The sequence below is a fragment of the Narcine bancroftii genome, chromosome 6 (assembly GCF_036971445.1).
Source record: "Narcine bancroftii isolate sNarBan1 chromosome 6, sNarBan1.hap1, whole genome shotgun sequence".
NCBI classification, from domain to species: Eukaryota; Metazoa; Chordata; class Chondrichthyes; order Torpediniformes; family Narcinidae; genus Narcine; species Narcine bancroftii.
The window spans coordinates 232,666,530-232,690,989 of NC_091474.1; the positions used below are offsets into that span (position 1 = coordinate 232,666,530).

General features: G+C 43.8%; 1 protein-coding gene across 2 annotated transcripts in view; it reads right to left on the reverse strand.

Moving 5' to 3' along the window:
* mertka (c-mer proto-oncogene tyrosine kinase a) overlaps nt 1–24,460 on the reverse strand; it is a 213,495-nt gene that overhangs the window by 86,289 nt on the left and 102,746 nt on the right. For both annotated transcript variants that reach the window (XM_069887682.1, XM_069887683.1), the window contains exon 7: nt 19,182–19,374. In XM_069887682.1, coding sequence (XP_069743783.1) covers nt 19,182–19,374 — 193 coding nt within the window. The remainder of the gene's footprint in view (nt 1–19,181; nt 19,375–24,460) is intronic.

The following is a 24,460-nucleotide window of genomic DNA, read 5'->3' on the forward strand; positions in this document are numbered from 1 at the left end:
TATCATTGATTAAATTTTTCTACTCAGAAAATTGGGTTAATTAATGGTTTGATTTACCAGATTGGCAAAGACCACATGAATTAAGTGCTCAGTGAGTTTGAAGGAGGTACAGGAAACAAGAGGCAACATGACTTTGAAAGCAGCTGTGATAGGTTTAACCAATGAGCCAGGGCTTCAAAAGGTTCCTTCAGACTAAGTAAAATAGCAATTAAAATGTCAGTTAAAGTTTTTTTTAATTACAGTAAAGCCACTGGTATCCAGTACCTATGAGGATTGGTAGATGCCGGATAAATGAATTTTCCAGTTGCTTGAGACTGAGGTGCGTGATTGGTAAATTAACAGCAAGGGCATCAATTTTAAACATCTGTATTTTTTTTAACCTATTTTCCACAATTTATTTTGTTGGTGGCTTGAATTCGGGATAACAGTTTTTTTTAACTGTACAATAATTTCATTGAGAGGTTAACGGTAAGGCACTTCAGACCAATGAACATTGCATTCTGCGTCATGTGACAACTCCTGGACAATTGGCCCAGGGCAAACAGGATCCAGGAGTTGGATTTGTGGCTCAAAAATTATGCAAGAAATGGTGACCGATTCGTGGGGCACTGGTGTTTGTCCTGGGAAACAGAAAGCTACTCTGTTGCTTGGACCACATCTGAATCATGCAGGGGCTGGAGATGGAACTATTCGATAAAAGGGGCAAAAGGCAGACCTTGCACTCAGTCAGAATGGGTGGGGGAGGGGAGGACGTGGAGTATTCCCAGAGAAATCAGGAACTCTTTAAGGGGAAAATCAGTGCAGAAAAGCGAGTGCAGTAGGGGTAATAAAATTATGTCAGGAAAGAAAAGCTTACAAATACTGTGATAACCAAGAGGGACCTGGTAAGACAAATAGAGCCATCATACAAAATAATTACTAAAAGGTGAATGAAAATGACAAAGGTATAGCACTTGCTGTGCAAAGCATTTATCATACAGTAAGCAACAATGCAAATGGATGCAGCATAATGGCTATTGCAGAGTAATTGAGGCTAAAAACTGAATAGACAAGTGTTATGAACCCAGAGGATCCCACAACCCAGCAGAAATAGATATTCACCAAGACAAATGGTTACTTAAACAAAAGTTGCTTTTAATTATCTTTAAACATGAAAACAAAATCACGCTTTATCACTATTGACTTAACTAACCTAACTTAACCCCCTTCTAATTCTAAGCGCACGTGTATGTAATGTGTGGGTAAGTTCAGAAAAGTTATTTGGTTCACAGTCCAATCTCACTTCTCATTCCTCCAAGTTCACCAGGCTTTGGTGCTTGAAAGGTAAATGGAAGGTTCTTGTCAGTTTTCAGAGAGAGATTTGTTGCATGCTGGACACCCACAACTGATTTACTTCCATCAGCCACTTCAGTGTCTTGCTGAAGAAACTTGCCCCCTTCAGGGTTCTCCAGATGATAACCTCTTTCTTTCAGGTCACTACAGAGTTCCTTTTTGTTTCTCTTATTCCAAGTGAAACATTAGACAGCCAGTCCTCTCCTCTTGCCTGAACCACAAGGGCTTTGACCAGGCTGAAATAAGAACTCACAAACCGTCTTCCAAATGGGGCTTTCCACCAGCTTGTCTTGCTCTAGTTCCAGTTGCTGCTGCTGACTGTAAAACTGTAGAACTGATTTCTCTCTTCATCAGAGAGAAAGCCTGTTTGACTCTCTCTGCTTGCAAAATCACATGATCCTCTTAGAACAGCAAGTTCTCCTCCAGACAGAATGGGGCTCCAACAAGCTCTTTCATCTGTTTCCTTTTTGTAAACAACAATCCATTAGTGAAGTCTCTTGGGCACTCTCCAAAGCTCTTGCAAAGACTGTGGGGCCAACATGTCTGGCATTAGCAGAGCTCCAGTATTTTAAATAAGATCTATTTTAAAGTATTTGTATGTGACCTACACTTAAAAGCCCTGCCCCAATTTATCTCCCAGAAACATATCTATATTCTGTCACACAAGACTCAAACAATGAAAAGAAGAATCATTCTTTCAGATTGAACTGAGGAAAATTCAGCCTGTGATAGCTCATCATTAGAACAAGGTTGGGGCTTGAAACATTGGTCATCGTTTTCTCCCACTGACGCTGCTTGGCACATTGAGTTCTGACAGCAGATTGCTTGGCGAATAAACAAGAATAATCCATTTCCCGGAAAGGCAGGCGAAAGGAGGTGGGGTAACGGTGTATCAGAGCAACGATTAGAAAGATCACTGGTCAAAAATAAAAATGAAGGATCAGAAACATCAAAATATTGAAGGGAGCTGCCCAGTGTCCCTCCAAACTGTGGTGGGTACTTAGGACATAGAAATCAAACAGTAAAATCAGTTTTAATGGTGTGGGGGATAAAGAAGTGCAAATGGTTTTTTTTTGTATGAGAGCATTGCAGAGCCAACAAGGGAGCCGGTTACTTCAGAGTGTAATTAGAAAGTATTAGCTAATCATCTTTGAAGGATTGTGTGACCACGAGACTCGAGATGGAAAGTGAAATAGACTGGATCTAAATCGAATCAAAAGGAAACTGCAACAGCTCCAGGATTATGAAGGATTGAAAAGCTTCGCCAAAAGGGACAACGTCGGGCGGAACGGTCGGCCCTGCGATTGGGACCGGGGTTCGAAACCCACGTTGTCTGTCAGGAGTTTGTACGTCTTCCCTGTATCTGCGTGGGTTGTCCCCCGGTGGCTCTGGTTTCCTCCTACCATTCTAAACGTACTGGGGGTATAGGTTAATTGGGTGTAAATTGGGCAGTACGGACTCATGGGTCCAAATGGTCTATGATCGCGCTGGACACTTAAATCAAATTAAAAATGAAGTTTTTGGATGGGCATGAACAAATCGAGGAACTTCTGAATAAGCTGATATTTTTGACCCAGTAATTGCAGGACGAGTCAGTTTAACCTTAGAACTGGGGAACACTCTTGAAACAATAAATCAGTGATAATATTCGCTGTCATTTGGCCAAGTGCAGATTGATTACAGAAAAAGAAAACAGACGATATAAATGTTGTCTCACTTTGACTTTCTTAATGAACAGTGAGGGTTAGTGTGGTATTTCTGGATATCCAAAAGGCATTTGATGAGTTGCCCACAAATTGGTTTCTGGAGGACTGAAACTGATGAAAGAGCAGGAGCATGATGGAGTTCCCCAGGACATTACCAACTCCTGTGCTTCTCGTTCTTTCGTTTAAGAACTCAACTTGGTTGCGCAAGGGCACGATTTGCACCAGAGGCGCACAAAAGCTGCAGATTCTGGAATCCTGAAATCCAAGGGAAAAAATTGCTGGAGGAACTCAGCAAGTCAGACAGCATCCGTGGATAAAACTGGTCAGTTAACCTTTTGGATCAGGACCCGTCATCAAGACTTGGGTGAAGATAAAGAAATGAAGTATGTGCACGAAAGGGGCAAAGGAGCAGGTGGAAGGGCCCAGAAGTAATAGGGCATTAAACGGAAGGCATGAAAGATAGAGAAACACAGAGGGAGAAATTACCCACATTCTAATACTTCTGGGTCCCTCACACAGTTTCTTTCTCTTCTCTCCTCCCTCCCACCACTTATGCATGAATTTCAACTTATTCCAAGTCTTGATAAAGGGTCCTGACCACATCTGTCCTTGTCAAACCTGCTGATCCTTCCTTTTCTCACTATTTCCATCAGACCCAATGGCATCAGGAATAATAAGGAGAAGAAGCAAGAGACTTTGAGATCTAGGCAGGCTGGTGGAATGGACAGCAGATGAAATTCAAGGCTGAGAAACTGAGAGCTGTAAGAAGGTTGGTGTGGAATACATTTAGGATGAATGGAAAGAGGCAAATCTAAGGGTACAATTCCCATGGGGAGAGCTGAGAAAGTATTTGGGGCAAGTTCATTGGAATCTTTAAGGAAGATTACAACAGGATGTAGACAGGATGCAGAGTTGGGGAGAAAAGTACCAGATGGACAAGTGTGAGATGCCTTCTGGTAGGTCAAACTTGAAGGAAGAGTACATGGTTAATGGTAGGATACTAAACAATGTGGAAGAAGAGGGATCTTGGGGTCCAAAACCATAGGTCATTCCAGATCACTGTGTAGGTTGATAGGATTGTTAAGAAGGCCTGTGGTAGTCTGGGCTTCATTAATTGGGGAACTGAGTTCAGGAGTCGTGAGGTAATGTGGAAGCTCTGACAATCTCTGGTGAGACCACAATGAGAATATGGTGTTCCTTTCTGGTCACTTCATATAGGAAGGATGTGAAAGATATGGAGAGAGTTAAAGGAGATTTAACAGAACGTTGTCTGGATTGGAAAATATGTCCAATGAGGCAAGATTAGCAGAGTGAGGGCTTTTCTCTTTGGAGCCAGAAGGATGATAGGTGACTTAATAGATCTCTTCAAGATTAGGCAGGCAATCAGCACCTTTTTCCCAGGGCAGAAGTAACAAACACCAGAGGACAATGTTTGCAAAGTGAAGGGAGAGAGTTTAGGGGAGACATCAGGGATAAGGTTCCTTTACACAGACGGTTGTCGGTGCCTGGAATGCCTTGCCTGCGTGGAGCTGGAGGCTGGAACAAAATGGACATTTAAGAGACTCTGAGGCAGGCACGTGGATGAAAGAAAAATAATGAGGTAGGGAGGGTTTGTTTTATTTGGTAGGTATATGGGTCACCACAACATCATGGGCCGAAGGGCCTGCACTGTGCTGTAATGCTCTATGCTTGGAAAGTGCTTGGAAAAAAGCACACAGGTCCCTGGGCTAAACAGGATACAGCCCCTGGAGGTTGTAATCAAACCTTACCAAGTGTTGGCTCAGCCACGAGAGGAGAATTGTGCCCAGATGTGGGTGCCACAGTTTAGGAACGCTATGAAGGCAATGGAGATGGTGCAGAAATTTACCCAAAACATTTGCAGGTGAATTTAGTCATGTGGATAAACTGGACTTGTTCCTCTTGGAGCAGAGAAGTACAGATGCAGAGAAACAGTGCTTTTGGTGGAAGGGTCTTGTAGTGAGGAACAGAGAATGAAACCGAGAGTCAAGAGTTTTACAGCACAAATGATCTGCCCATAGGAAAATGAACTGAAAATCGCCACGAGGAAAAGTCTGGATTTGGAATCTACTGCTAGAGGTGGTTTTATTTTTTTAATAATTTTTTATTTTCACACTGTGAACCATATCAACAAACGTATCTCATTAAATTTACACAGTGGTCTTTTCACACCTTTTTCCCCCCTCCCTCCCCTCTACCCACCCCCCTCCAATAGCCATAAATATTCAACATTTACAATACAATAAAACCATAAAACAATATATTCACATAAAGGAAAATAAACAAGAAAAATGCGTCATCTATTTATTACACACTGAATCTAGTCGTTTTGTCTTCTTATCATTTTCATTCTCATTTTAGGGGATGGAGGTCGTAGACAGGCTCTCTCTGATATGTTTCATGTATGGTTCCCAAATTTGTTCATACATTGTGACTTTATTTTTTAAATTATATGTTATTTTTTCCAATGGAATACATTTATTCATTTCCATGTACCATTGCTGTATTCTCAGGCTTTCTTCCATTTTCCAGTTGACATTATACATTTTTTTTGCTATCGCTAAGACTATCATAATGAATTTTTTTTGGACCTTATCCAATTTGAGGCTTAATTCTCTACTTCTTATGTTACTTAAAAGAAATATCTCTGGTAATTTTGGTATGTTACTTTTTGTAATTTTATTTAGTATCTGATTTAATTCTTCCCAAAACGTTTTTGCATATATCTGTTTTCCACTTCTTTGCCACCTCCATTCCCCTTTTCTCCATTTTTATCTCTTAGTTTTCTCTTATTACACTTAATGTACGACAACACATTTAAGACAAAGTACCCCCCGCAGTTCCCACATCTACTAATACCTTAACCCCAAAAGATCCCCCCCTCTCTGAGTTTCCCCATACCCCTTGCCGGACAACCACAATTCCCCTTTTCATTTGGGTTGCGATCTTGTTTGCAGTGTCAACTGATTTTGCAGTTTCGGTTATTTCCCCTCCACCCAGCCCTCTCTAGAAAACACTTTTTTTAAAAACACATATAACAAAACTCTCTCTCTTCTTTTTTCCCCTTACTCCCTTCCTTCCCTTCTCTTTTCTCTTTAGTTCTTTACATATACATTGTTTTTACATCTTTATATATACTTTATTGTCATTCTTCATTCTTGTTACATCTCATCACTCCTTCTGTCCTGCAAACGTTCTGCAAATTCTTGCGCTTTCTCTGGATCCAAGAACAGTCTGATTTGATCCCTGGGTATAAATATTTCAGCTGGATGTCTTAATATGAATTTGTAACCTTTTTTCCATAAAGTTGATTTTGCTGTATTAAATTCCTTCCTCCTCTTTAAGAGTTCAAAACTTATGTCTGGGTAAAAAAATATTTTTTGACCCTTGTATTCCAATGGTTTAGCTTCTTCTCTAACTTTATTCCCTGCCCGTTCCAGTATATTTTCTCTTGTCGTGTATCTCAAAAATTTTACTAAGATGGATCTTGGTTTTTTGATGTGCCTGTGGTTTCGGAGCTGTGTGCCCTTTCTATTTCCATTTCTTCCTGCATTTCTGTCATTCCCAGGACTTTCGGTATCCATCCTTTTATAAATTCCTTCATATCTGTGCCTTCTTCACCCTCCTTCAGGCCCACTATTTTTATGTTGTTTCGTCTACTATAATTTTCCAACATATCAATTTTCTGAGATAACAACTCTTGTGTCTCTTTAATTTTTTTGTCATTTTCTTCCAATTTTTCTCTTAAGTTATTCACTTCCATTTCTACAGCCATTTCCCGCTCTTCCACATTCTCTACTCTTTTCCCTATTTCTGTCATTACCAGTTCTGTTGTTTTCATTTTCTTTTTAATTGCATTAAATTCTAATGACAACCATTCTTTTAATGATCTCATTTCTTCTTCAAATAAGACTTTATCTATATTCTGTTCATCAGTTTTACCTTTTATTTCTTTGTCCATCAGTTTTACTTTCCATTTCTCTGTGAAGATCTTGGTCTTCTTCTTTCTCTTCTTCTGTGTCTGTATCTGTGTTTGTGTCTTCTTCTTCTCTTCTTTGTGTCTGTGTCTCTTTTGTTTTCCCTGATGAGCTGCTTGTAGCTCTTTGTCGGGCCTCTTCTTCCTGGGCCTCTTGTTGCTGTTCCTCCCCTTTTGGGCTGGTCATCTGTTGTGTTTCTTGATGTTGGTCTTCTTGTCGATCTTTCCTCCATCTGTCTTCCACGTCTGTTTCATTGCACCCTCTTTTGTTGTCTACCTTATCCTCCAGCTGAGAGCCCTGGTGTCGGGTGTCTCTCAGCTGCTCGGTCTGTGACAGCCCGCTCCTCTGCTGAGCCCACCTCCCACGTGGTTTCTTCAGGATGTCGTTAGTGTGTCTGTGTCTGTGAGTCCAGGACAGATCCTCTGAGATAGTGACTACCAAGAACTTAAATTTGCTCGCCCTCTCCACCTCTGATCCCCCAATGCTCACTGGATTGTCTTCTTTCTCCTCTGATTGAACACTTTTGTTTGGCTCCGAGAGCCATTTTTGTAGTGCACCGGCTGGTAGGTCTCGACTCTGCAGGGCAGGCACTGACCAAATAATAGACCTTGAATTTGCTTCTTGGAAATCATAGTAAAAATTTGAATCATCAAATAAAATACTATTCTGGTGGACTTGTTTTAATATAAATACAGTTGTGATGACATAAATTACAAATGGAAAGTCAGGCCCTCTTTAAAATCATTCTTCCCAGAAACCTTCAGGCATCTTCCCTTGAACATTACAAAATGATTTCAAAAACCCAATTTACTGAAAGTTAAAAACAAAAGAGTTCCTGCTGACTCTGGGTTTTTTTTTAAAAAAAAGAACATTACAGTTTCTAAGTTTGTCACAAAATCCCAAATATTTTGAGAAGAGTTTCTTCTGCAAACAAACTGACAGGTTATCTCTAATATTGCACACCGTCATTTAAAGAGCACAATTTACAGAATTTGATTTGGAATGAAAAGGAAGGTCACTTAGTACCAAGCAGGGGCAACACGAGATATGGGTCCATTCAGGACCTGGGACTCAACACCCCACTGTGCAATTGGATCCTGGATTTCCTCACCTCCAGACCACAATCAGTGAGGATGGGCAAGAGCACCTCCGCAACCTCAGTCAGTCCCGGAGCTCCACAGGACTGGATTTTTCACCTCCTGCTCTACTCGCTATACATCTACTGGCTCGGTACGATAACAACTCTATCTACGAATTCACTGAAGAAACCACAGTAGTGGGTTGCATAAGAAAGGGGTGGAGCCAGCATACAGGAGGGAGATTGAAAACTTGGCTAAATGGTGCACCATCCATGACTTCAAAGACTAGAAGTTATAGAGAAACTGATAGGCTTTTATTCACAACAGAATGGATGTCTATCCATGCTGGTCAACTGTCCTGGATTGAGGAGGGGGCTGTGGCACATTTGCCTTTATCCAGGGGTCTGTGGGAGGAGCCTCAGGCACAGTCAGCAAGGGGCATGTCCTAGCTCATCCAAACACATATACAGTGGTTTACCAGAGTCACCAAAACTAAGGAAGGGAAAACCAGAGGAGTACAATACAGTGAGCATTGGGGGATCAGAGGTGGAGAGGGCGAGCAAATTTAAGTTCTTGGTAGTCACTATCTCAGAGGATCTGTCCTGGACTCACAGACATAGACACACTAACGACATCCTGAAGAAACCACGTCAGCGCTTCTACTTCCTCAGAGGTTTGCGGAGGTTTGGTATTACATCGGAAACACTGGCAAATTTCTATAAATATGTCGTGGAAAATGTGTTGATCGGCTGCATCATGTTCTGGTATGTGGACACCAATACCCCTGAGTGGAAAGCAGTGGAATGGACACAGCCCAGGGCATCACAGGCAAAACCCTCCCCACCAGCGAGAACATCTACAGGGAACCCTGCTGTCAGAGAGCAGCAGCAGCTATCGTCAAGGATCCACACCACCCAGCGCATACTCTGTTCTCGCTGCTGCCATCAGGAAAGAGGTGTAAGTGCCACTAGACTTGCACGACCAGGTTCAGGAACAGCTGCTACCCTTCCACCATCAGTCTCCTCAACGACAAACTCAATCAGGGACTCAATTATGTACTTTATTGGGTTTTTCTTTCTGCCTATATTGCACAGTTTGTTTACGTATACATTAAGTACAGATTTTTTTGCACTACCGACAAGTGGTAATTCTGTCGTGCCCGCAGGAAAAACAATCTCAGGGCTGTATGTGATGTCATGTATGTACTCTTGACAATAAATCAAAGTTTGCTAACTGCAGAGGAGATACTGTCCTCGAGACTTTTCCCCTAATGACAGAAGGGAGAAGACAGTGTCCAGGTGTGATGGGTCTTTCAGTACGTTGTCTGCCATTCCTACGTTGCAAGAGGATGAAGATGGAATCCATGAAGGAGGCTCAAGATTGCTTTAATTGTCATGTAATAACAGAAAATGTCTAATATACACAATATACTTAATTTGCATGCTGTAGACATTTAAAAATATCACCATGAGCATTGCCCAGAACTCAAAAATAAAAGAGAAGCAGAAGAAAGCCCATGGAATTGAATGAGTGTCCATGGAATTGTCTCCAGCATTCTGCAGCCTCACAGACTCCAGTTCAATCCATTGGGAAGCCACCTCCAGATCCAAAACCTCCAATACGATCAGGAAGCTATCAGCACCGAGGCCCTTCATGAGACCTCCTTGACCTCGCCGCTGTCTTGAATCGTAGTTCGATTCCTTGGTCTCATGAACCAGCCTCCAGCAGTCTGCATCCTAGTGCAAGTCCCTCGACTGCAATTGCCAGCAGTCTGTAGCGTGCGAGTCCTTCAACCGCTGAGACCCTCACTAGTCCACTGCCATTGTCATTTTCCAGGCTTCTCAACAGGGAGTCAGGGGGGGGTGGGGTGTGTGTTCCCTGCTTTCCCCGCAGCTGCATTCTCCACCTGAAGCTTCTTCCAATCTTGAGAAGAACAGCTCCCAGGCCACACCGTGATTCAACCAGCACGTATGCATTTGCACACATGCAGATGTTGTTGAGGGTCAAGGGGGACATGCTGAACTTCCTTAGTCTTCTAAAATAGTAGAGACATTGGTGTTCTCCCCTGACCGCCACACCGATGTGCTTCTCCCAGGTCAGGCCATTAGAGATATTTATTCCTAAGAACTTTAAACTTTTACTCTTTTGACTTCCATGCCATTGAAGCAGAGGTGTGGACTCCCTCTCCTGAAGTCAATGAGATGTTGGCACCATGTCACCAGACGTTCAATTTCTTTCCTGAATTGTGACGTAGTTATTCAATAACCTGACCACTACTGTGGTGCCGTTGGCAAATTTGAAGGTGGTATTGGTATGGTATTTAGCTGTACAGTGATGGGTGGAGGGGACTGAGTGCACACTGTTGAAGAGCACTGATGGTGAGGGACTTCATCGAGGAAATCTTGTTACCCATCTTCACTGATTGCAGCCTGTTAGACAGGAAGTCAAGAATCCAGTTGCTCGCGACTATGGTACTGAAGGGAGAGCTGTGGTCTCTGAACAGTATTCCAATCAAGGTATCTTGGTGCAGAGGTATTATAGAGCTGATTAGGGAGATGGGGTGATGGTGTCTGCCATAGATCTCCTTCACCAGTTGCAAATAGCAGTGGGTCATGACTGGCTAGTTGCCTAGAGTTGATGTGACCTATGACCAGTTTCTCAAAGTACTTGAGAGGCTGGATGTCAGAACCATGGTCAGCAGTTATTATGCTTCATTTTAATACTGGCATGAGGGCAGCCTTCTTCAAGCAGGAGGGGATTTGGGCCTGTTGCAGGAGATTAAAGATGTCTGTAAATGTGTCTGCTGCTTGATCAGCACAGCATTTCAGGGACATCCATCCAGATCAGTTGCTTTCCTCCACTTCGGAAGGTCGCCCTGACTTCAACAGCGTGACCATGGGAACAACATGGCTTGTAAACGTTGATGTGGACATCATCTCTCTCCTGGCTCCCGGTTCGAAGTGAGCACAGAACATCTTGAACTCACTGGGGAGTGTTGTGCTGAGGGGCTCAACTCTGCCCCTTATTCTGTGACAGCATGACTGCACTGCCATAGTCCCCGCCATGTGTTCGTGAAGTTCTATTGGGACACGAGCGAGGTCCAGGACCGTCTTTTAGCCTCACAAGATGGCTTGTGGATGGCCGCCTCTCCTGCCTTGAATGCCTCTCACCTGGCCTTCAACAGCAAGTTGACTTCCCAATTCATCCATGGTCTCTGACTGAGGAATAGTTTATCGTATTCTTGGCCATGCAATCTTCTGCACGCTCAGAGATGACACCAGAATATTCATCAAGGCTGTTTGCTGAATCCTTGAATTCTGTGATAAAAGATCCCCTCATTTTATATTAAATAATTTCATCTTGATGCTTTCCCGATGGAAATCTGCTCCACAGGCAGAATCCCTCATTTTAAAGAAGAAATGATTTAAGATTTTTAAGATTTAAATGATTTAAGATTTTTAAGATTTAAATTTTCTACCTTGCTTTCCACAATCTCGAAGTTCTTTAAAGCTCGTGAAACACTTTTGAACTGTGGTTATTTTTGTAATGTAGCGACAACACCTTAACTCAGGGCTGGCAAAGGAATTTAAACCTGCATTTTAAATAAGAATATTGCGCTGGTTCATATAATTTCTGACACTGTGCTCTCAAGTGGAACAACTGCACGATTCACTCATCCCAACCCTGCGGGTCGCTCAGAAATCTTTTATGCTGGAAGGCAACTGGCTTCTGGTGAATAATCTAAGAGTTGGATGTATAACAAATCATAGAAATTTCAATAAATTTTCCTGGAAGAGCTTCACGATTCCAGTCAAAAACAGAAAATAGTTGCTGGAAATACACAACAGCTGCATTTGCATCTGAAAGGAGAACAGACAAATTAAAGTTGTACAATGCAGATAAGATGCAAGGAACTGCTGTAGTTCCAGGATATTTTTTTTTTGCTTTGAATTGAATACAGGCTTGGCCCTGAAGACTGAAAAGAACTCTCCCAAAGCATTTTCTTGGCAGATTGCATTTACTTTGCTATTCAGACCACGGACGAGTTACTAGATTGAAGATTCTCGGATTTTAACTCGACAGCAGTAAAAGAAAACAGATCATTTCGAAGTCATAGCGCTGTGTAATTTGTTGGGAGGTATTAAATAAGAATAAAAATTACTGTACTGGAAATCGGAGAAGATCCTTTTACAGCTGCAGATATGGCACACGTGGACAAGTCCAAATTCCACTGCCACTGAAGATATCGACACGAGGCACTGCCTCAAGGAGGTTGCCAACATCAAAAATGTCTGCACCGACCCATTGCCCTGTTGCTACCCTCAGGTCAAAGGGAGAGAAGGAGTCTGATACCCCTTAGTTTAAGGAGTTCTTAATCACCCAACAATTGCATGAGGTGGAAATTGTCTTAAGTCCATCTATTTCAATGCAAGTATTGTAGGAAAGACAAATGAGCTGAGAGTGTGGAGTGTGAATTATGACATTGAGGCCATTAGTGAAACTTGGTTGCAGGAGGGGCAGGGCCGACAGCTCAATGTTCTGCTGTTTCAGATGCAATAGAACAAGGGGGAGAGGGGAGGAAGGGGAGAGGAGTGGCATTGCTCATCAGGGAAAATATCACAGCTGTGCTCAGGGATGACACACCAGAGGGCTCATCTACTGAGGCTATATAAGTGGAGCAGAGGAATGGGAAAGAATAGGACCACACTCATAGGATTGTATTATACACCATCCAATAGTCAACAAGAATTGGAGGAGAAAATCTGTAGAGGGATAGCAGACAGCTGCAGAAAACATAAAATTGTGATAGTAGGAGATTTTAAACTTGCCAAATATTGACTGGGATTCCCATACTGTAAAGGGGCTGGATGGCTTGGAGTTTGTCAAATAGGCTCAGAAAAGTTTTCTAAATTAATATATAGAGGTACCTACAAGATGGCATGGGCCAGATGTAATAAAGAGAGGAGGCCAGTTTGAATAAACAGTCTTTGCTGACGAACCACTGTGTCTGGTGAATTGATTTAGTAGCTCTACTGAAGTAGTCCCGACACCTTTTCCTTTGACGTGATTTTGTTCTCTGATGTGTTTTATTGTGCACCTCGAAGCTGCCGCAAGCAAATTTTTCATTGAAACACGAGAGTCTGTGTAGAGCTCGTCGAAAGAACCAAAGACTTGTTGATCCAAACCAAGGCTTTTATTAGCAAAAGACCGGAGCTCTTCACAGGTGGCCGACCAGTCCGGAATGATCCGACCTGGCTAGGGACACAGCCCTTTCTTTCTTTGGCTTGGCTTCGCGGACGAAGATTTATGGAGGGGGTAAAAAGTCCACGTCAGCTGCAGGCTCGTTTGTGGCTGACCAGTCCGATGCGGGACAGGCAGACACGATTGCAGCGGTTGCAAGGGAAAATTGGTTGGTTGGGGTTGGGTGTTGGGTTTTTCCTCCTTTGCCTTTTGTCAGTGAGGTGGGCTCTGCGGTCTTCTTCAAAGGAGGCTGCTGCCCGCCAAACTGTGAGGCGCCAAGATGCACGGTTTGAGGCGTTATCAGCCCACTGGCGGTGGTCAATGTGGCAGGCACCAAGAGATTTCTTTAGGCAGTCCTTGTACCTTTTCTTTGGTGCACCTCTGTCACGGTGGCCAGTGGAGAGCTCGCCATATAACACGATCTTGCGAAGGCGATGGTCCTCCATTCTGGAGACGTGACCCATCCAGCGCAGCTGGATCTTCAGCAGCGTGGACTCGATGCTGTCGACCTCTGCCATCTCGAGTACCTCGACGTTAGGGGTGTGAGCGCTCCAATGGATGTTGAGGATGGAGCGGAGACAACGCTGGTGGAAGCGTTCTAGGAGCTCTCCATTGCAGGCAAAATCTTCGCTAGGATTCTACTAAATAGAATAATACCTAGTGTCGCTGAGAATATTCTCCCAGAATCACAGTGCGGCTTTCGCGCAAACAGAGGAACCACTGACATGGTCTTTGCCCTCAGACAGCTCCAAGAAAAGTGCAGAGAACAAAACAAAGGACTCTACATCACCTTTGTTGACCTCACCAAAGCCTTCGACACCGTGAGCAGGAAAGGGCTTTGGCAAATACTAGAGCGCATCGGATGTCCCCCAAAGTTCCTCAACATGATTATCCAACTGCACGAAAACCAACAAGGTCGGGTCAGATACAGCAATGAGCTCTCTGAACCCTTCTCCATTAACAATGGCGTGAAGCAAGGCTGTGTTCTCGCACCAACCCTCTTTTCAATCTTCTTCAGCATGATGCTGAACCAAGCCATGAAAGACCCCAACAATGAAGACGCTGTTTACATCCGGTACCGCACGGATGGCAGTCTCTTCAATCTGAGGCGCCTGCAAGCTCACACCAAGACACAAGAGAAACTTGTCCGTGAACTACTCTTTGCAGATGATGCTGCTTTAGTTGCCCATTCAGAGCCAGCTCTTCAGCGCTTGACGTCCTGCTTTGCGGAAACTGCCAAAATGTTTGGCCTGGAAGTCAGCCTGAAGAAAACTGAGGTCCTCCATCAGCCAGCTCCCCACCATGACTACCAGCCCCCCCACATCTCCATCGGGCACACAAAACTCAAAACGGTCAACCAGTTTACCTATCTCGGCTGCACCATTTCATCAGATGCAAGGATCGACAATGAGATAGACAACAGACTCGCCAAGTCAAATAGCGCCTTTGGAAGACTACACAAAAGAGTCTGGAAAAACAACCAACTGAAAAACCTCACAAAGATAAGCGTATACAGAGCCGTTGTCATACCCACACTCCTGTTCGGCTCCGAATCATGGGTCCTCTACCGGCACCACCTACGGCTCCTAGAACGCTTCCACACAGCCCTTTAAGGCCCAGGTAATGGGTGTGGCTTAGCTCTCAGCCAATCGCTATAAGCACAGTCTAGATACAGTAACTATATACACTACTATATACACTATGTACATTGGTGATAGATATGTACTATCACATTCACCCCTTCTTGGAGAACTGACCCTGGGAAAAACAAAACGAGGGAGAGAATGAAAGGAAGGGGTAGGTCAAGGACTGTAGCGGTCAGGGGGTCTGACCATCCGGTGTGACCGCCGTGGTGCCGGGATCGGGGTCGCTGGAGTGGTGTCGCCAGCGGGCTTGTCGGGTGCGACTGCTCCGTCGCTCAATTCCCCAGTCGTGTTGTCGGCAGGGTGGCCCGGGTGCGGTTGGTCCTTCTGCTGCGGCACGGGGCCTGGAGAATAAAGAGTTGGGGAAGGTTGGGTTGGGGGGTTTGCTGGTTGTTCGGTCGCGGCGGTCGGGCCCTGGCGGTCGTCGGTGATGGACGCTGGGGTGAGTACCTGGTTGGCCACGGGGGTGGCTGCGGCGGCGGTAGCGTCGGCCACGGGGGTGTCTGTGGCGGCTGCAGCAGCGGCGGTAGCGTCGGCCCCGGGGGTGGCTGTGGCGGCGGCAGCAGCGGCGGTAGCGTCGGCCCCGGGGGTGGCTGTGGCGGCGGCAGCAGCGGCGGTAGCGTCGGCCCCGCGGGTGGCGGTGGCGGCGGCAGCAGCGGCGGTAGCGTCGGCCCCGCGGGTGGCGGTGGCGGCGGCAGCAGCGGCGGTAGCGTCGGCCCCGGGGGAGGCGGTGGCGGCGGCAGCAGCGGCGGTAGCGTCGGCCCCGGGGTTGGCTGTGGCGGCGGCAGCAGCGGCGGTAGCGTCGGCCCCGGGGTTGGCTGTGGCGGCGGCAGCAGCGGCGGTAGCGTCGGCCCCGGGGGTGGCTGTGGCGGCGGCAGTGTCGAGTGTCCCGCACGGGGGCGAGAGGCGGGCCATCACCATGGTTGCGAGGGTGGGCTGCCCCTTCCGGGTTCGGCGTCTCCGTGACGTCAGGCGTTGCCGTGCAGGGGAGCCCTCGCTCTCATTGGACGAGAGCTCTGTGGAAGAAGTGTTTGAATGGGATAGTGGCGGTTGAGCTTCACACGAGGCACTGTGTTTGCCGGCGGCCATTTTAGACCTACAGACTGCAGCAAAGTGGCCGTTTTTAAGGCACTTCTGGCACTTGGCTTTTCTTGCTGGGCACTGGGACCTGCTGTGCTTGTCCCTCCCGCAGAAATAACATTTCGGGTTCTCACGGGGCAGGGTAGCAGCAGCCGACAGGCCGTCAGGGGTAGGGTAGAAGGGCACTCTACTCACATCAGAACGAGGGGTCCAGTCCCTAGAGAGCTCGGTGGACTTTAAGGCTGCATCCTCCATTGTGATTGCAATCCGGGCCACGTCCTCTAGTTTTTCTACCCCTTGTTCGAGCAAGCGCAGCCTCACTTCATTTGATCTGAGCCCAGCCACATAGGCATCCCGGACGAGATCATTTGTGATCTCGGCAGCAGTTTTGTCCACACAGTTACAGTCCTTGCCCAATGCCTTCAATACTTGTAAATATGCCCTACTGGACTCACCGGGCTGTTGCTTCCTCGACGCAAGCACGAGCCGGGCATGAACTCTGTTCACCGGTTGGTTATACATTTCTTTCAGTACCTTTATGGCTGCGGTGTAAGTGGTCTCATCCTGGATGTTCTCGTAGACTCTCAAGGACACCATAGACAGCAATGCTGTTAGACGCAGGTTATCCTCCTCCACCTCAATGAGCCTTAGGAAGTTTTCAAAGTTCAGCAGCCAGAAGTTAAAGGCTTTGAAGGCTGTAGCTGACCGTGGGTCGATATCAAGTTTTTCTGGCCTAATTAGACGCTCCATCCCTTTCAAAAAAATTTTTCTTTTGCTAATAAAATTGTAGAGCTCGTCGAAAGAACCAAAGACTTGTTGATCCAAACCAAGGCTTTTATTAGCAAAAGACCGGAGCTCTTCACAGGTGGCCGACCAGTCCGGAATGATCCGACCTGGCTAGGGACACAGCCCTTTAAGGCCCAGGTAATGGGTGTGGCTTAGCTCTCAGCCAATCGCTATAAGCACAGTCTAGATACAGTAACTATATACACTACTATATACACTATGTACATTGGTGATAGATATGTACTATCACAGTCTGCAGATGCTGTGATTGTAGTAAAGTACCGAAATCTGGGAGGTACTCAGCAGGTCTTGCAACGTCCGTAAGAGGGAATGGAATGGAGTGAAACTCGAAAGTCTGCAGATGCTGTCGTTGTAGTAAAAACTCAGATGCGGTGGAAGAACTCCTCAGGTCATACAGCGTCAAACACGAAAGTTTGCAGATGCTGTGATTGCAGTAAAAATATTTGAAAGTCTCCAGCATTTCATTCTATCTGTACTTGTGTATATGACAATAAACTTCATTCATTCAAACAGAGCAGCTGTGTATTTCCAGGAATTTCTCTTCCAATTTGACTGCCATCTGGAGGCTTTTCCAGAAGACTCACTGAGATTACTTTTTGTTATGCATGCATCTATGAGATCATTTATCAGTTGCCCAGTCTTGAGCACAAAATTTGTAAGATCCCTCATGCTAGCTGCCCATGTCCTTGTTTGTAGAGAAAACAGAGAAGCTGGGCAACAGCTGCATGCATAGGAAATAAAAATACTGTATATTTCGGCGTACAAGTCGACTGGCTTTCAAATCGACCCTTTTTTTCAGCTTCATTTTAAGGGTTTTATAGTATACCTGGCGTATAAGTCAACCCCAATTTTCTGGATGCCTGAGTTGGCCCAGTGACTGGCATATAAGTTGCCCCCCCCAAAGATCTCAATACCTGAAATAACCCGCTGACCAGCATATACATCGACCCCCCCAAAGCTCGCGATGTCAGAGATGGGCCGTTGACCAGCATATTCGCTGATGTTTCCCCCCCCCCCCAAATATCATGCGGATTGATCTGCTGGGCATTGGCTGGAGGTGATTGGAGGGTCCATCGACACAACGCAACTCGTGATGAAAGTATGAAGTGAGTTTTAAGTTGATAGTGATTGAAATGGCCAAGAAAACCAACAACTGCACTGTTGTAAGAAAATTTGATGTATATGAGAAGATGGTAAGAGATTGGAGGAAGAAAGAAGAGACTAAGAAAAATTCAAGATGGCAATGTTCTTTGAAAAAAGGAATCACTTGTTGGCCAGAGTTGGAAAATCACACTGTAGAATGGGTACAGGAAGAGGCAAGATTGCTACATTGTCACCCGGAATAAAATAAGAACATTGCACTGCAGGGGGCCAAGTCGCACCCATTGATGATCTTGAGGCTACAGTCGGCTGGTGCAATCGTTTCATTGAACAGGAAAAATCTGGTATTATGATAAAAAACAAAATTTGCACAGAAACTACCAAAAGATCTTGATCATAAAGTTTTAAGTTTTCAACAGTTTATTATATAGAACCAGCAGAAACACCAGTTTGCATTGGCGAATATCGGAAACATGGACAAAACCCCCATGAATTTTGACATGATAGGCAGTGGAACAGTGGAATGGAAAGGTGTGAAAATATGCAAACCAGAAGTACAGGCCACAAAGGACCAGGTTTATAATGGTGTTATCGTGCATGGACGACAGGTCAAAGTTAAGTCCCTTGGAAATCTTCAAATGCAAAATTAAACCAAAAATAAAATTCCCTGCTGGTATTTTTGTACTTTATCTTGAAAAAAGGATGGATGGATGGATGAAAATGGTGTAAAACTATGGATAGACAATGTGTGGAACAGGCGGTTTACACAAAGAATGGAGTTTGCTGGTCTGGGGTATGTTTCGTAGCCACTTAACTGAGAACGCTTACAGTAGATTGGCACAACATAATACTTAAATGATGGTTGTCCCAGGTAGTTTGACGTCTATATTGCAACCTCTTGATGTCTGCTTCAACAAGCCATTCAAAGATCACGTGTGCAAGGAATGGAAAACATGGATGTCAAGTGCAGAAAAGTCATTTACAAAAGGTGGGGCAATGTGTGCCACACTGTCTGTAAAGAGTTTATACATTCTCCTTGTGACTGTGTGGGTTTTCCGCAGGGGCTCCGGTTTCCTCCCACCATTTGGAACGTACTGGGGGTGTAGGTTAATTAGGTGTAAATTGGGCAGCATGGACTCGTGGGCCAAAATGGTCTGTCACCGTGCCGTATGTCTAAATTTACATTTAAAATCTTACCCCCTTCTGTTGTCTTGGCCTGGATACTGGAGGAGTAGTTCGACCATCCGACTTCATTCTGACAGGAAACTCGGATGGTGTAGGAAGTCAAGGCTTGTAGGTCAAGGATCTTGTACTCATATGGTGGAACTGTAGTATGATAGGTGGTCACAGGACTAGTCACGTTGTCCTCACCTTTTGCAATTTTCTTGACCTGATCATAGGATACAACAAACTAAAGACACACGGGAGATGGCAGAAGCTCGAATATTTATCAAAACACAATCTGGAGCAGGAACTCAATGTTAATCATCTTCATCTTTCTCTTGCCTCTCTTCCCCCACGTCTGACACCAGTCAACTAAATGCCATTGTCCATCACCTTTCTCCCACTCACCCCGGTCCAACCCTTCCCACACTGTCCTCATTGAATGAGCCATCTTTCCCCTGTACTCTCAGTCTTGATGAAGGATTCCAGTCAGAAACGTGGACAATTCTTTTGCCACCACTGATGTGCTGCTCGACCCACTGAGTTCCCCCAGTAGATTGTGGTTTGCAAGAACAAACTAAGCCACATGAAAGAAAAAAGACATGTTGTCAAAACAAAATTCCTCTATGTATTTCATATGTAGCAAGGCCTAGCAAAAAAAGAAAGCCAAGCAAGTCCATGAGTTAACTTTCTTCCCCGCCCTCCTCTGACCCCACAGAGATTTGATATGCATCGTCTAGAAAGTTTGTGCAAGCAGACCTAACCACAATAACTTTTAAAAGGGAAATGGAGAGATACCGGGCAGAATATTTTGTTGGGCCAGGAGGAAATAGGACAAAATGAGTACCTCCTACAAAGATGTGGTGCACAGGAACAATGGGTTAAATGGCACTACCGTTCAATGATCATGCCTGATCTGCCAAACCCATCAACATTCTTCTTTGCCGGTTTTCAATACCTCTTCATTCCCCAATCTTTCCAAAAAAAAAAGTACCTCCTTGTGAAACATTTCCATGATTTGGCTCCCACAATCTTTTGAGGCAGAGAATTTCAGAGAAACGGTCTCTGCAGGAACAACTTCCTGCAATCTTCACTTTTAAACTACTCTCCCTCAACTTGAAACTACATCCCCTCATTTGAGATTTTCCAATGAGTGAAAACATAATGCTTTCCTGGCAGTGCCCTCCAACAATCTTGAATTTCGAATGTTCAAAACTCCAAAGAGTACAGCTTTAACTCTGACTGTTCTTTTAATAACGTAACGATATTAATATTTGGGGAGAATTGATAAGATTTAGAGTAGGTCACATACATACACACATTTTAAAACAGATCTTATTTGAAAGACTGAAGAATTCGCATTGCAGAATCTCTAGAGAATGGAAGCACCTTTCACAAGTAGGTGTTCATTGAACTGAGGTCATAAAATGCTTGACCACTGTCTTGCTGAAGTCGTGCTGTCTATCAGGACCCTTTCTACAAAGTGCTCACAGAAAGGTCAATTCTGGATTGTTTACCTAAGATAACAACTTGAGAAGAAGAACAAACTCCTGCTGTTTGCTGGAGAAGTTGGGGGTTTTGCAAGACATGAGTCACATGCTCTCTTTGGAGTTTCCGTTGGAAAAGAGAGAGTTGAGTTAACAGCTCAGTCAGTCAGTGTGTGGGACACTGACAAGTAACCGAAAAGTACAGTCCAGGGAAAACTGTTGAAAGCAAGTTCCAGAGCAGTAGATGCCTGGAAGTGCTATCTGGTCTGATGTTTCTCTTGAAAGAGAGGAAGGAATGGAACTCTGTGGTAGCTTGGTTACCATCTGGAAGACCCTGATGGGGCAAGTTTCATCAAAAGATCCTGAGGTGACTAGTGGTGGTACCTCAGTTGTGGAAATCCTGGAGCAACAAATATCTCTCTCTGCACACCCTACAAGAATCTTCCTGAGTGGTAAACATTTACCTTTGGAGCACCAAGCCTGATGAACTTTATACATGTTAAATTCTTTGCACAGTATAGTGATTGCCTGCAAACAGAGAACTTGCAAGAAGAAGTGAGATTGAACTGTGACCAAAGAACTTTTCTTAAATTTATACACACATTACATACACGTCCGCTTAGAATTAGAAGGGGGTTATTTGGGTTAGTTAAGTATAGAGATGAGTTAAAGTTTGATTCTATTTTCATGTTTGAAGATGATTAAAAATAACTTGTTTGAAATACCACTTGTCTTGGTGAATGTCTATTTCTGCTGGGTTTTGGAGTCCTTTGGGCTCGTAACAATAAGACAACCTCCTTATCTCTGGAATTAGCCCAGGTGAGACGTTTCGTCACTGACTCCAATACCAGGACATCCCTTGTTAACTAAGGGGAGTAAAACTGCTCCTGCTACAGATTCTTATGAAATCAATACATAATAAAGCGCAGAAGGCGCCTTTCAAATCTGTTCATTGTTCTTCTGTTCGAATCAGTCTGACTTCCCAGAGACCTGTATATTTATTTTCCCTTGGAAAGTATTTGTCCAATTCCATTCCATGACAAAATCGTTTTACTGCCAACCTCTCAGAGAACACGTTCAGAATCATAATAAATATAAATGCTCAGTTTCCTCTAACTCTTTTGCCAGTTTGTCAATCATGTGTCCTCAGGCTAAGGACTCTTCTGCCAAGAAGTAGTTTCATTTTATTTTACCTCTCAAAATCCTTCAAGATTTTGAACTTGTTTATCAAAATCATTCACAACCTTTTCAGCTTTAAATGAAATGACCCAATTTCCTAAGGAAAGACATGCTTAATACCTTTTTTTTAAAAAAAACGACAGGAAGCAGAGTAGGGTATCTGGCCCATCAAGCCTGCTCCGGCATCTAACAAGGTCGTGGCTGGCCGTGGTCTCAGCTCCATCTATTTGTCTGTTCTCCATAACCCCTATCTCACCCCATCTTTAATATATTTAAAGAGGCAGCCTCTCCAGCTTCCTTGGTCAGAGAATACTACCAATTCACTGCACTCTGGGAGAAGTAGATCCTCCTCATCCCTCACCAAAATCCACTGCCCCAGATGATCTCCCCTTGTTCCTAGTCTCACCCACCAGTGGAAACAACTTTCCTGCCTCCATCTTAACAATCCCTTTATGTTTCGAAAAGATCCGTTTAACATTCTTCCAAGTTCCAGTGAGTTGGAGGGGTGACCCCGATGAAGGTGTAAAGGATGACGAGGAGGATTGACCATCTGGATGATTTTTTCCCCCCCTGTTGGTTTTGTTTTTAGAAAATTTTATTTTCATTCACTTATGCATTAAAACATCTACTTAAATTTCCTATTCAAAAATATTAAAAATTAATGCATAGTGATTTTTTAAAAATTTCTTCCCTCCCATCCTCCCCCCCAACAGCCCAATAGAAAAGAGGGAAAAAAGAAGAAAGAAAAAAGAGAACATCCGGATATTATTTATAAAAACTTACAAAAACTATCATATAAAATATAACATAGCTTAATTTTTTTTAAAGGAATCGGAAGATTCTGGTTGGGCGATTGCAACCTGATTCCTATAATTTGAAAATATGATTTCCAAATCTTTTTTAAAAATTTCACATTTATTACATGAATTATATGTAATCTTTTCAAGTGGTGTCTAATGACCTATTTCATTCTGGCCATCTACCCATCCCCAAATATGCATCAGACTTCCAAGTTACTGCCACACATTTTCTAGCGACCGCTAAGGCTATTTTAATAAATTATTTTTGATATTTATTTATTTCAATTCTGTGTCAAAAATATTTACAAGTCAAAATATATTTGGATCCGGAGGAAACTTAACTTTTGTAACACTTTCCAAATATAAACCCAATTCTATCCAAGAGGCTCTGAATTTTGAACATTCCCACATAGAATGTAGAAAAGTACCTATTTCTTTATATCTAAAATGTTTATCTGAAAAATTAGAATTTAATTTCTGTGGAGTAAGATTTAATTGATGTAAAAAATTATATTGTACCATTCTGTACCAGACATGAATGGTGTTTGGCATACTATCCAGATAAAGTTCTAACCAAGTTTCCTCTTGAATATTTTTAAATCTTTCTCCCACCTTGTGGACTCCTGGTTTATACATTCCTTTTTGCAAAATTGTATATGTGATTGAAAGTGTGGATGGTTAAAATGGTTACCATCAGGGGGGCATAATTTTAAGGTGTGGGGAGAAAGTACAGGAGGGATGCAAGAAGGAAGCTTCCCGTACAGAGTGTGGTGGGTGCATGGAATGCACTACTGTCAACAATGGTGAAGGCAGGGACAAATGGATATTTTATTAGATAGGTACATGGATCAGATGATTCTTCACCACTGTTGGTTGAGTAAGTTAATATATTGGTAAAGCACTGTGGGCCGAAGGGGCTCTACTGTACTCAAGATTTCTATGTTCTGGGGCTGTGACTCAATCTCTCGCGATGGTATTACGAATAGAAAACCCTCTGACCATTATCTACAAGTTGAAAAACAGAATTATTTCTACGAACACACACTAATTGTTATTGCTTTGCACAAACTGCAAAAATTCCAGAGCTCAGCTGAAAAATTTGGAAGGACATTCAGTGGCAGGATGGCTTGTCGCGATTGCAATACAGAAGTTTGATCTGTACTTTGCGATTAATCAAAACAGAAAGAAGGTCAGGAAGTGGTTGAGCAGAAAATAATCCATTATGATTAATGACCATGAACAAGCAAGCTGGTTCATTACTGGGTTGTCATGTCAAACAGCAAACAGGCTTGTTGCCAGAGTAGACAAATTAAATTCAACACACAAAATACTGGAGGAACTCAGTGGAACAGGCAGCATCCGCGGAGACCAATAGATTGACAACGTTTCAGGCTGAAACGCTTAATCAAGAATAACAAGAAGTGGGTGGAAACCCAAAGAAAAGGGTGGCTTGGTGGAAAGGGGGGCTGGGGTAGGTGAGGGAGAGGGAGAAAAAAAATGCGCTAAAAAAAATTAAATGAGCAGAATTCCAATTTTTCAGCATGTGTGTAATGAATGTGGGGGAGGGATGAGGAGGAAGGAGATTGAAGTCGTTTTTTTGATTGCTTGGAAGGAATTAAAATGTACCCAACAGAAATATTATGCATCAATATTGCACATTAACGGGTCCATCATGAAGACTGACGTCAGCATTTGGCAAATGGGCCCATCGCGATCAGAACAGACAGCACAAAGTTCCTTCGTTTGCATATGATGGACGACCTATCCTTGACCCACAACACTTGCTCATTGGTCAGGAAGGAGCAGCAGCACCTCCGCTTCCTGAGGAGTCTGAAAGGGCAAGGCT